The 13004-nt window shown below is 42.8% G+C and overlaps 1 protein-coding gene across 7 annotated transcripts in view; it reads right to left on the reverse strand.

Moving 5' to 3' along the window:
- Nucleotides 1–13004, reverse strand: part of TAOK3 (TAO kinase 3) — a 1246906-nt gene that overhangs the window by 40468 nt on the left and 1193434 nt on the right. For all 7 annotated transcript variants that reach the window (XM_085636070.1, XM_085636074.1, XM_085636076.1 and 4 more), the window contains one exon: nt 10104–10343. In XM_085636070.1, coding sequence (XP_085492196.1) covers nt 10104–10343 — 240 coding nt within the window. The remainder of the gene's footprint in view (nt 1–10103; nt 10344–13004) is intronic.

Raw genomic sequence — 13004 nt, forward strand, 5'->3', positions numbered from 1 at the left:
CTGCCTTGATGATGTTAACACGAGGAAAGACCATAAATGGAAAATGTTACTTACCCAGTAAGCAACTGTTCTTGGCATGTAGAGCTGTAGATTCACATGCTTTGCATACTCCTGCCATCTAGTGTTGGGTCCGGATGTTTGCAAGTTTTTTTTCTTCAAAGAAGTCTTTCCAGTAACAAGGTAAGGTGACCCCTCCTTTCGGTGATAGTGCGCATGGGCATCGACTCCATTGTTAGATTTTTTACCCGCAGAGGGCGGGAATGGAGTTAGTAAATGTAGAATAAAGATGTCCATGCGTATGTATACGAGTAAGAAACTGCAACAGGTATAGGTACTGCACTACAGTTCTGGTGACTGCACTACAGCTGATCTCTCGATGTTTTTTGTTTTAGTAAAACATGTCAATCTACAGCTCTACATGCCAAGAACAGATGCTTACTGGGTAAGTAACATTTTCCATTCGAGGCATGTGAGCTGTAGATCACATGCTTTGCATAGTATTCTCCCACAGGGGTGGCTAACCTGTAGCTGTTGCAGTTGTCTGAAAGAGTATTCTAAGTACTGCCTGGCCTACATTAGCTTGCTGCCTCACTAACACATATAGACAATAGTGTTTGGTGAATGTGTGTGGTGTAGACCATGTTGCAGCTTTACAGATGTCAGCTATGGGAATGTTTCCTAAGAAAGCCATAGTAGCCCCTATTTTGCGCTCTAGGGGGTACTGGTAAAGTTATTTTCGCTTTCACATAAGATGACTGAATACATTTGACAATCCATCTAGCAATACCAGATTTAGATATATGATTTCCTGTGTGTGGTGGAGAAAGATCAACGAGTTGTTTTGTTTTGCAAAATGGTTTTCTTCTTTCTATATAATATAGCAAAGCTCTTCTAACATGTAAGGTGTGTAGAGCTCGTTCTGCCACTGAATCTGGTTGAGGAAAAAACACAGGTAACTAAACTGATTGATTGATGTGAAAGGCAGATACTACTTTAGGTAGAAATTTAGGGTTAGTACGAAGAACTACTTTGTCTTTGTGGAGCTGGAAAAAAGGATCTTCTATGGTTAGTGCCTGTAGCTCACCCACTCTCCTCAGTGAGGTAATTGCAATGAGGAAAGCGACTTTCCATTAAAGAAATTGCAGTTCACATTTATGCATTGATTCAAAAGGTGGACCCATTAATCGTGTAAGGACTATGTTAAGATCCCATACTGGGGCAGGTGGAAGTCATGGTGATATTACCCTTTTAATCCTTCCATAAATGCTTTGATAACTGGTACTCTAAACAGAGACAAATGCTGTTTATTTTGTAGATAAGCAGCTATTGCAGCAAGATGTAAGCAGATGGATGTGTGAGCTAATCCTGACTGCTGCAAGTGTAGTAAATAAGAGATTATATTTTGTATGGAAGCATCCAAGGGATTGATATTGTTATCATTAGAATATATAACAAATCATTTTCATCTAGCTACATAACAAGCTCTTGTAGTAGGCCTTCTGGCCTCTTTTATTATGTTCATACAGTCTGGTGGAAGATTCAGATAATCAATCAAAATAAGCTTTATTCGATTTTAGAGTATAAAATCACGAAAGCAGCAAAACAGATAAAAACATGTTAAAATATTCTTAGGTAAAAGTACAATTGCACTGTGCTCCTATATCTTGTTCATTTAAGTAAGTGTACTTGTTCTAAGCTGGTAAGTAAATCCATTATTTAAAGGAAAGAAAGAGAAAACCAGAAATATACACTACATCCATACAGAACAATCCTATACAATAAAAGCCAAACTGCTTTCTACGAGGGTTGAGCATTAATATTTTTCCTTGCTCTCAATATGCTCTTTAGGTAACCAACCATAACTCCAATGCAGTAATCGCTTCCCAATATTTGCAAGTATAGCAGAGCCGGTCAACATTGCCCCCATCCCCCCCTCCTTAGCAGAGGCAGAATCCATCTTGATCTTTCAGTAGCATAAAAAGTACAAAATAAAATTACATGAGTATTTGATTGACGGGACATATCATCAAAGGGGCAACAACATAGTTCTTTGGACCAATTGTTAGTCTCTGGGTAGCAAATTAATTGAGAAAAAGTCACAAATCTGAAATGACTTCAAACATACCTATCGTACCCCACTAAACATCTTGAAAGGTATGGTTGCATGTCATAGGTTGATAAAATCAATTGATGCTGAATTACTATAGGTTTATTCATCTCCAGTGCGAGTCGCATTGTCTCTAGACGAGACATGCATAAAGCTTTAAACTCTTTCCTGGAGATGGAATTCATTGACTCTGGGCAGGTATAACAAGCTGGGTGACAGATCATTCATAAAATTCTTTACATAATTCAACCAAGCATGGTCCAACCTCATATAGTCTTTAATTATTTCTCGATTGAGGCCAGTGCTACTTGAGGTCCAAATCCTGTGCCAAAGTAATAGTGGTTGTACCTTAATAACATCTGTGATGTACGATATACCCAGCTTACTATGACAATTAAACACAGGAGAACTGGCGGGCACTGCTAAAATAAACCTTAAAAATGCATTTTTGACATATTGAATAGGGGCGGGATCATGAAAGCCCCAAACTCCAGCCCCATAGGTAGCAATACTTGCACATTTTGCCTGCTAAGTCTTGAGGAGAATCCCTGGGGGCCTTTTACCCATTTTTTAAAAAAAGTTGACCAGGGCCGCAGTCGACTTTATAAACATGAGGCTTCGACTCTTGACCACTTGATTCCAAGAACCAGTGCGATCAAATAGGACACCCAGGTACGTGAACGTATTTGTGGATCCCACCCTACTTTCTCCTAGTGGCAAAGTCCTCAGTTTCTGTTTTCCCCTCCCACGGGTCATCACAAAAGTTTTTTTAGCGTTCAATTTTAATCCCAGGTTAACCATAAAAATGGAGTAAGAGCTTTTTGTAGACCAAGCGGTGTATGGGTCATAAGCATTGCGTCGTCTGCATAGAGAAGGGAGACTATCGGGCACTTGTTGATATACGGTGGGTCCCTCACCTTTCCCACCAATTCCTGTTCCAGGGTGTTAGTATAAAGATTCAGATAATCGAACTCTATGACTTCAGGAGCCAGATTGCAAAATTGAGTTCTTTGGATCTGGATGTCTTATTTCTCCATGGGTCTGGGTGAGGAGACTGGATGTGAGATGCAGCTTTTAAGGTGGAACTACTGATAGCTCCAACAGGGTTGTGAACCAAGGTTCACAGGCCCATGTGGGAGCTACTAGGATTAGGGTGAGGGATGTTTGCCCGAGCTTCCAAACCACTAGTGGAATGAGTGGGAGAGGCGGAAAAGCGTAGGCAAATATCCCTGACCAGTTCATCCATAGTGCATTGCCTTTGGAGAATGGGTGTGGAAACCTGGAGGCGAAGCTTGGGCATTTTGCGTTTTCGTATGTGGCGAAAAGATTTATTTGGGGAAAACCCCAACATTGAAAGTGTGGGAGAAGAACTTGAGGGTGAAGTTCCCACTCATGGATTTGTTGCTTCTGTCTGCTGAGAAGGTTGGCAATTTGATTGTTTACTCCTGGAAGGTATTCTGCTAGGAGATACATTCTGTGGTGTATGGATCACCTCAAAATGGCTTGTGCTAGTAGTGACAGTTGGAGAGAGTGTGTCCTCCCCTGATTTTGTATATAGTACATGGCGGTCATGTTGTTGGTGCGGACTAGGACAGCTTTGCCTATAAGGTGAATTTGAAAGACTTTGAGCTATAGGAACACTGTTAGCAGCTCTAGGTGATTTATGTGGAGATGTATTTGCTTTTGACTCCACAAGCCTTGAATTGTGTGATGTTGGAGATGAGCTCCCCAATCAATGAGCGACGCGTCTGCTGTTAGCACGGTCTGTGGAACAGGGTTGATGAAGTGCCGCCCTTTGGACAGATTTTGTGGGTTCCACCACTGCAGAGAGATGGGTGCAGCCGTTTACCAACACTAGATCGGTTAATTGACCCTATGAATGGTTCCACTGACTAGCTAAGCATTGTTGAAGGGGACGCATGTGAAGCCTTGCATAGGGAACAATCATGATGCAAGATGCCATCATTCCCATCAGTTGCATTAACACTTGAGCTGGTAATGACTGGTTGGGCTGAAGCTGAGGGATTAGAGCCTAAATATGGCGAATTCTGGCTGCATTGGAACCAGCTAGAGCTCTTTGAGTATCTAAAGTGGCTCCCAGATAGGTTTGTGTGTTGGAAGATTGGAGATGAGACTTTAACACATTTACCCCAGTCGATGCAGTAACTGGAGTGTTATCTGAGTGTGCTGGAGACACTTTGGGTAAGTGCTGGCTTTGATGAGCCAGTCGTCCAAATACAGGAATACATGAATGTATTTGTCTTCGTAGGTGAGCAGCGACTACTGCTAGGAATTTGGGGAATACTCTAGGAGCAGTGGTGACTCCAAATGGAAGCACTTTGAACTGGTAATGCTGCCCCGCTTTCACAAATCTGAGATATTTGCGATGAGCAGGATGTATTGGAATATGTAAATATCTGTCCTTTAAGTCTAGAGTAGACAAAGTTGCCTTGCTGTAGAAGTGAGAGCACTTGTTAAAGTGACACCATGTGAAAATGTCCTCATTGTATGTAATAATTTAGTTCTCCAAGGTCTAGTATGAGTCTGAGAAAGCCGCCCTTTTTGGGTATTAGAAAATATAGGGAGTACACGCCCGACCCTTGATATTGTAGCCGTACGGGCTCTATGGCTCCCTTTGGTAGGAGAGACTGAACCTCTTTTTTGAGGAGGTGTAGATGCTGTGGTGACATTTTGCGTGAACGTGGAGGAATGTTTGGAGGATCGTTGGTAAGCTCCAGGCAGTAACCAGATTGGGTAATTCCTAGCACCCATTTGTCTGTAGTTCTTGATTGCCAGACAGGGAAGAATTGAGAAGACGTCCCCCGACAGGTGTTGAATGATTGGGGGGAAGCGGAGGCAAGTCACTGTTTGTTAGGTGAGGGGGAGGTACGTGTTGTGAAACCTTTACCCCTACCCATCTCATTGTTGCCTCTGTACCCTCCTCTCAAGAAACCTCTTGAAGAGGTTGACTGATTGTTGTTTTTGTATGGTGTAGAGGCAGTGTCTGACAAGATACTTTTTGACCCCCCACGATAGAAGGAGCAACGAAAGGACCCCGATTGGACGGGGACTGTAGGGCTCCCATAGATTTTACAATGTCTGTGTCCTTTTTAATTTTCTCTAAGGAGGTGTCTACAACGGGACCAAAGAGATGTTGTTTGTCTACGGGGGGAGTGCCTGGGGGGTGGGGGGGGGGGGGGGGGGAGAGGGAGTAGTCCTGGGCTGTGTGGTCGTACGCCGGTGGTTCGACAGGCTCAATGTTTTTCTGTTTTGTCACTTAAAACAATAAAACTTGTTTATCAAAAAAGAGATGTTGTTTGTCTAATGGTGTGTTCAGAATGGAAGCATGGACTTCGGGTTTAAACTCGGAAATTCTTAACCAGGCGTGTCTTCTTTATAAAACACTGGTATTAATGTCTCTAGCTGCAGTGTCAGCGGCATCTAAAGCACACCTAATTGACAAATTAGAGATGAGCTTCCCTTCTTGTATTAAGTCTTGAGCTTTGGATTTATGTACTTCTGGTAGAAATTGGAGCAATTGCTCTATTTCGTCCCAGTGCACTCTGTTGTACCTGGCTAGAAGGGCCTGGGTGTTAGCAATACGCCAGTGATTTTCTGAATGGGCAGCTACTCTTTTCCCGGAAGCATCTATTAGTTTAGGTTCTTTGTCTGGAGGAGGGGCATCCCCTAACGTTTGTGAGTTTGCCCGTTTACGGGCATTAGAAACCACTTAAGAATCTAATGGTAATTGGCCTTTAACGAAAGCTGAATCTGATGGTGCAGGTTTATATTTCTTATCTATTCTAGGGGTGAGAATGTGTGCACGAAACAGGTCTTAAAATATGTCGTCCGCATGTCTCAACAAATCTTTGAGCATGGGGAGTGTGTAGCTTGACCTTTGTGAAGTACTAAGTGTCTCAAAGAGAAAATTTTCCTGTAGGGATTCCTTATGTAATTGAACCCAATGATATTCAGCAGCCCTATTGAATAGCTCTATACAGCCTACATTATCGTCTGGTGGAGAGGGCTTTGTAGGATAAAGGTCAGGATCATTTTCTGTGGGTGAATCAGTATTATAATCCGTCCAGGGTTCTGCAGGCATAGTATCATCTCCCCCATCACCATCATCCTGATCATCAGGTGTTTGTAGTGAATTAGTAGGTGTTATCAGTAAAGTTTTGTTTTGTGGGGAAGGAGGTGATAGAGTAGGAGGAGAAGGATTAGTACCAACATGTTTCTTTTTAAGAGGAATGTGATAAGTGTCTTCCGGCTTTGGTTTGCGTTTAAGGGGCAATTTGGTGGAAATATGTCCAGTTTTAGGGTTAATAAACAGATCTCTTTGTTTTGAGTCCAGTTTGGCAGGCAGGAAGTCGAAACGGGGCTCCTGTTGCAGTAAAGGAGCATTTTTTGTCTAGGTACCAAGATTTTCAGTGCTGAAGTTTTCGGATCCGAACAATCTTTTGATTTTGTTAAAGGAGCCAGCTCAGAGACTGGTTTCAGTTTAGAGGCCGAAGGTTTCGGCTTGGTGCCCGAATGTGGCCGACTCCATCCCAAGCCAGAAGGCATGTGTGTGTGTTTTGGTGCCGATTCGGAAGGCGGGCGTTGGAAACATTTTCTCGGTGCCGACCTTGGCCCGAAGGCAGAGGTGGGACCATAGCCTTTTTCTTGGGCTGACTTGGACTTTGGGGCAAGGGAGGTTCAGTACTCATGATACGCTGAACTTGCACAATCTCTTCATCCATGTCAGAGCCAGAATCTGAGATGGAAACGATCTCCTCCTTTTCTTTTTCTTCCTCGGGTCCTCGTGCGTCGCAAGTCTCTTGTTCGGAATCTTCTCCGAAGAGATTTTGACTTTGCATTTCGTAACGTCGAGCCTGACGGTCACGGAGCGCTTTCTTTCATTGAAAAGATCTAAACGCGTCGCAGTCCTATTCGCTGTGCTCTGGGGATAAGCACAAGTTGCGTGGAAACTTTGCATGGCACCTAAGACAAACTTTAAATGGAGTCCAATCCATGGACTGCAAGGTGGACTGACGCGGCTAGGACCGACGGCCTTCCACAAATTTTCCGATCGAAAAGAGTTGTATAAACCGATACGATACGTGAAGAATAGGATACGCGATCGAAAAAAATACCATTGAGGGTAAGTGGATTGCGGACCAAGGGGAACGATTTCGAACCGGAGCGCAGCAATACACGTCCGAACCAGATGGCAGAGAACAACAATCTAACAATTGAGTCGATGCCCATTCGCACTATCACCGAAAGGAAGAGTCACCTTACCTTGTGACTGAAAGGACTTCTTCGAAGAAAAACAACTTGCAAACATCCGGACCCAACACTAGATGGCAGGAGTATGCAAATGCAAAGCATGTGATCTAGAGCTCAAATGCCTCAAACATACATACATACATATACATATATATATATATATATGTAATATATATATTACCTACTGGCGGTCGCCAGTAGGTAGTTATAGTTAGGACCCTCTTACCATAGGAAATCCGCAACATTCTATTTTGAATAACTTTGGCGCCGGTCGACGAATCCTCGCCAAATTTTCAAAATAGGTGGGGAGCTGCGCTCCGCTCCTACCCTGAAAGTCTCGGGGGGATTCGTCAAGCGGGGGCTGAGATAAAAGGGGGGTCCCAAAACGCGTTTTTCCCATGCATTTTTCCATAGGACCTTTAGACACAGCTACAGCCCGAACGGCTGAACAGAGTTCCTTGAAATTTGGCAGACAGGTAGTCCTCAGGTCAAGGAAGTGCCTTTTGTAGGTTTGGTGTAAATCTGTTCAGTAGATTCTGAGAAAATAGCCTTTAAATCAATATATATATCTGAGCCAGCTTACGGTGCGCTTACCGTACGCGTACGGTGACGTGCGCGAGCGCGATTCTGATTGGCTGATAGATCTTAGTAAACTTTCGAATCGGTCGAAACCAGGAAGCGGCGGCCGCCATTTTCTCTCTCGCACTCTGAGTGGGGATTAAAAAACAAAGGACAAAAACATGTAAAGGGGCTGTTTAGACAGCTCCTAAGCACCTAGCCATGTTGGGGGAGTCCCCAAAGATCCCCCAAGGACAAAAACGGAATTTTAATTTTTTCGATAATTTCGCCGATTACGCTTAGCGTACGCATATTACATATGTGAAAAATTAAAATATTACCTTTCACAACGAAGCGCATCATATGTCCTCCATGTGCGCACGGTGCGCGAAGCGCATCGTGCGTACATGGCCCATCTAGCGTAACGTGGGCACGCGGTGCGCGTAGCGCACCGCGTGCTCACCGTGCGTGCACGGCACTAACTGCGTAAAGTGGGCGCGTGGTGCGCGAAGCGCACCGCGTGCTCACTGTGCGCGCACGGTGCGCGAAGCGCACCGTGCGCACACGGAACGAACTGCGTTAAGTGGGCGCGCACGCCACGAATGGCGTAAAGTAACTTAGCACAAATTCACTGAAAAAACCATAGGTTTCACACACGTTATAGTTAGGAATTAGCATTTAAAAAACCTTGCAAATTCACTGAAAAAACCATAGGTTTCACACATGTTATAGTTAGCGGAAATTTTACTGATAAAAAACCAATGAAATTCCCCCGTTATAGTTAGTGCAGGCAACTATAACTCACGCGACCGCAATCTTCTGCTGATGACATATGTGTCTTTATGAAAAAAAAATATTTGTAATATATGTATAGCTAAAGATTTATGGAAGAAGACATGGGCAAATAAGTGTCTAAATACAGTATTAGCATCAGCAGAGGATTGCGGTCGCGTGAGTTATAGTTGCCTGCACTAACTATAACGGGGGAATTTCATTGGTTTTTTATCAGTAAAATTTCCGCTAACTATAACATGTGTGAAACCTATGGTTTTTTCAGTGAATATATATATATATACACACACACACACACACATATATATATATATATATATACACACACACACACATACATACATACATATATAAGCAGGGGAGCTGAGCTGACAGTAGGTTCTATGCAGGGACGGGGCCTTTGATGAATATGTGACTACAAGGCCTCCCTCTCAAGCCCCCGTGGGAGCAGGTGCCCCTTTTAAAATTGGGTAATTCCCTCATAATGCTGCGGCAAGAACATGCCTTTCTCGAATTCTTCTCATGCAAATTGCATGCATACATTATTCACATCTTCGGGGGAAGTGACTTCATCGCTACCCACCCTGACGAAAGCCCAGGACCTCACACAGGCCATTAGGGAAGGGCTGAAACATGTTGGTGTTTTAGGTTCATAGGACCATTACATTATTTAGCCCTACATATTATTTGTAATCTTCCCTCCTACCCCACAAATAAAGGATACTTTTGGAGTGGGTGAGGAATTTTATCTTTAAAGTTACGCCCTGTACACCCAGTCCTCATAAGTGCTCCCTGGAATATGGTCGAGCCCACCCCGACCTTTAGGAGTTGGGATTAACCCGATGATGAAGCATATCATTACTAGAGTGAGTGAGGGTTGAATAAAGAAAAGGGTATTTTTCCCTTCCCACCTTCTGTATCAGATCTTCGTCAGCAAAGTAGGCACGGACCACAAAGTAAGTGCCTCAAATATTTTTATTTCATGTCGGCCATAACGCATTTCGGTCCAGCCGGACCTTGATCACATGAAGAAAAAAAAAAAAAAAATATATATATATATACACACACACACACACACACACACCCACACCCACACCCACACACTGTTAGGGATCCCGAGTGGGAACTCTAGGAGGGTAGAGAGGTCCTCAGTGAAGAGGAAAGGGATACGTCCTCCCTGACATATACTCAAAAGCACAACATTATCCCCTCTGGAACCAGGATGGCTCCTTTGGATATATACACACACTTTATTTCCCACTCTGTTTAGCAGTCATTCAGAAATGCTTGTAAATGAAACAAATGCTACTTCAATCTGAGCAACGCAGAATTGCCGTTTCTATTGCGTGTAATGTGGGTTTTGCCAGTGTCCTACCTTGAGATTTTTGGGCTGCTGCCTGAGCTCCAGAACGTGCTTGCGGTGCAGCTCCCTTTCTCTCCGCTTGTTGTACTCGAGCTGGTTTTCCAGCTCAGTCTGGTGCTGGAGGCGGATCAGATCCATTCGGAGCTTCTGCAGTGTGTGAAGCTGCCGATACTCTAGTTCTCGTGTCGACTCATCGTGCCGGATCAGCATGGCATGCTCCATTTCCTTCTGCGTCCGCTTCTTGTTCAAATCCTAATAGAGTTATAAGTAAAAAAAGTTAAATGTTTCCAATTAATATATTTTGCAATCAAAGCTGTTTCTTATTTTATTAAAGCAACCACGCTGTGGAGACGTGAGCCCTATCATACAGGTGCCATCAATTCTACAAAGAATATGTACAATATCACTCACTCCTGCAACTTAATATTAGTAACTATTTAAATTGTTGCTTGCGTTATTGTGAGTCTGAAGAAAAAGCTTAAATTAGCTGGCAAGTTAGGAACATGTGAACCTGGCTCTAATACCTCTCTACCTAGCCAGCTTTTATCATGATCAGCTGTCTAACTTCAACTAAGAACATCTGTCAGCTTTGGTCAAAAATATGCAATTTCTCTCCTTTGGTGTTCCCCGATGGTTACCTTCCCATCGACAATAGCGTTTTGTTTACACTCTCAAACTGAGCCTGATAATGGGTCTGGAATACAAAGTTTACGTGTGGGCAAAGTGAACATATCTTCAATTGTCTGAGCAGTATACCATCAGTTTAAGATCCAACATGCTGCTCCAATCTAAGTCTTGTAACCAGAACTGAAACAATGGTAGAAGAAAGTAAGTTTGTCTTATTGAAAGAAATTTCTTGCACTCAAGATGCACATGTGAAAGTAAAGTTTAAGTTGAGTATTTGACAAAAAGAGATTGATACCATGTCCCCATGGTTGTGATTTACTTAAAGAAAATATACAATTGCAATTGTTAAAACAGAGTTGCAATCTCTAGCGTGACAACTAACATTTTATTTTAAAATTCAGTGTAAGCTTGGATAAATTCTCTCAACTTGCTTGACTACAGCTCTTCCATTAATTAACGCTCTACATCTCTGGGTTTTATGCAAAATCCACACATTTATATGAATACCTTGGCCAAATTAAACAACTCAGGATCCTTTTTGAAATAAAGTCTAAAATCCCTGAAGAGGACTTCAAATCAGGGCGGGATTTCCGGTCTTCTCGAAAATAGACTATGGCAACTCTGCTACTTGAAGGTATATTTAATATAAAGATGCACATTAACCCCCTGCAGGTGGCAATCCCTCCACACGGCAGCTAGGAAGGTTTTAAGGGATAGACTGTGCAAACACACTGCACAAATCCAGTTCACCGTTAAACATATTCCGTTACAGCCAAGAGAATAATCGACATACATGCAGTGTCCATAAAATTGCACTATTTAACACCACACTGTCTAGCTAAGAATGAGGTTATCTCAGGATGTGTTCTTTCCCTTAGTAACGCCGGTATCCTGATTCTTAAAAGTCCAACCTTCAGGAAGTGCTCCTTTGATACGGAAATCTATTCCACCATTAATCAAGAATAACCCTCCTATTGGATAACTGAAGGAAAGTTGAAATGTCCCTTTCCATAACATCACAGCTTCACTTGAGCTACCTAGAGAACACAGTTTCTAGCAACTGACCAATCCATGTAGGATTGCTGTCCATCTTTTTTCTGTTATAATTCTACTATACAAGCTAACAACTAACTTTACCTTTGGTGCGTTCACCTCTGGGGGTTGTGTTACTCCTAGGTGTGGGGTAGAGGTACATTTACACGGCTTGGTTTTGGTGGCTGCTCCACGGGCTTCTTGCCCTGAATGGTACTGGTCTATCACACTTGCCTAACTCTCTAATTCTGCTAAAAGGCTGTTTTGAGACAAATATCTTATATCCACTAACACCCTTATCTTGGAAACGTCCCTTGGGAACTCTGATTCGACGCTTGTGCACACTCTGGCTCCATTCCCCATTAGCTCTGTTCATAAAACAGGAGCTGCAACAATACATCTTCCGTACCATCATGGAACTCCTCTGCTAAAACATTAGCTGTCTGCTTCCCAACCTATCTTGGTGGACTAACATCCTGTACATCACAACTTCTTCAAGAGAACTGTTGCTTCTATGTGATATACAAAAGTGTTAAGTAGCACAGTGACACATGAAGAAGTCACCCATACTCCTGAAAGCCTCAACGAGAGAAGTTCATGGTTGCGTCCAACAGTTGATAAAGTAGTGAGTGGATGGTATACTAACGAGGCAATGTTTCTTTATCATAAAGACAATGGTATGATTAAAATCTATGCCAAGTGGCAGGAATTTTCAGATGGCATTTTTGACTTTAAGTGTACAAGCAGCAGTCCCTGATAACAAATCTTAAGGGCAGCGAAAATAATCCAGACCGGAGCAGATGCCGATGAAAATGAATAAGGATATTCCTTTCTGTCCAATCAGTTCTTTTGTAAAGATAGCGAGGCCTTGGAGTACCAAATAGTGCCCGGGTTATCCAATGGTATTCCCTCTCTTTGGCTCCATGAGGTGATAGTTTAAGTTTTAATCATTTGAGATAAGAATTGGGATTTAACATTTCGCACAAAATCTTTTTTTTCACCTTCTGTGAGAAACCCGGACAAGATCACTGCCTAAATGTTTCAAAATATACAAAGCAGAGATTAAGCAACAGCTCAGTCTCGACCTGCAGTAGGCAGTATTCCAACAATGGTCCACTGCTTCAGACCACTTTACAGAAAGGCCTTCTAGCGATTATTTGAAATATTTACATTCTTTTGGTCCAAAAGGCATAGGCTCCATTAACATGGGAGACACTTTTTTCTAAGACAGGAACTTGTATTTCAGTAGACCAA

The sequence above is a fragment of the Triturus cristatus genome, chromosome 11, assembly GCF_964204655.1.
Source record: "Triturus cristatus chromosome 11, aTriCri1.1, whole genome shotgun sequence".
Lineage (NCBI taxonomy): Eukaryota > Metazoa > Chordata > Amphibia > Caudata > Salamandridae > Triturus > Triturus cristatus.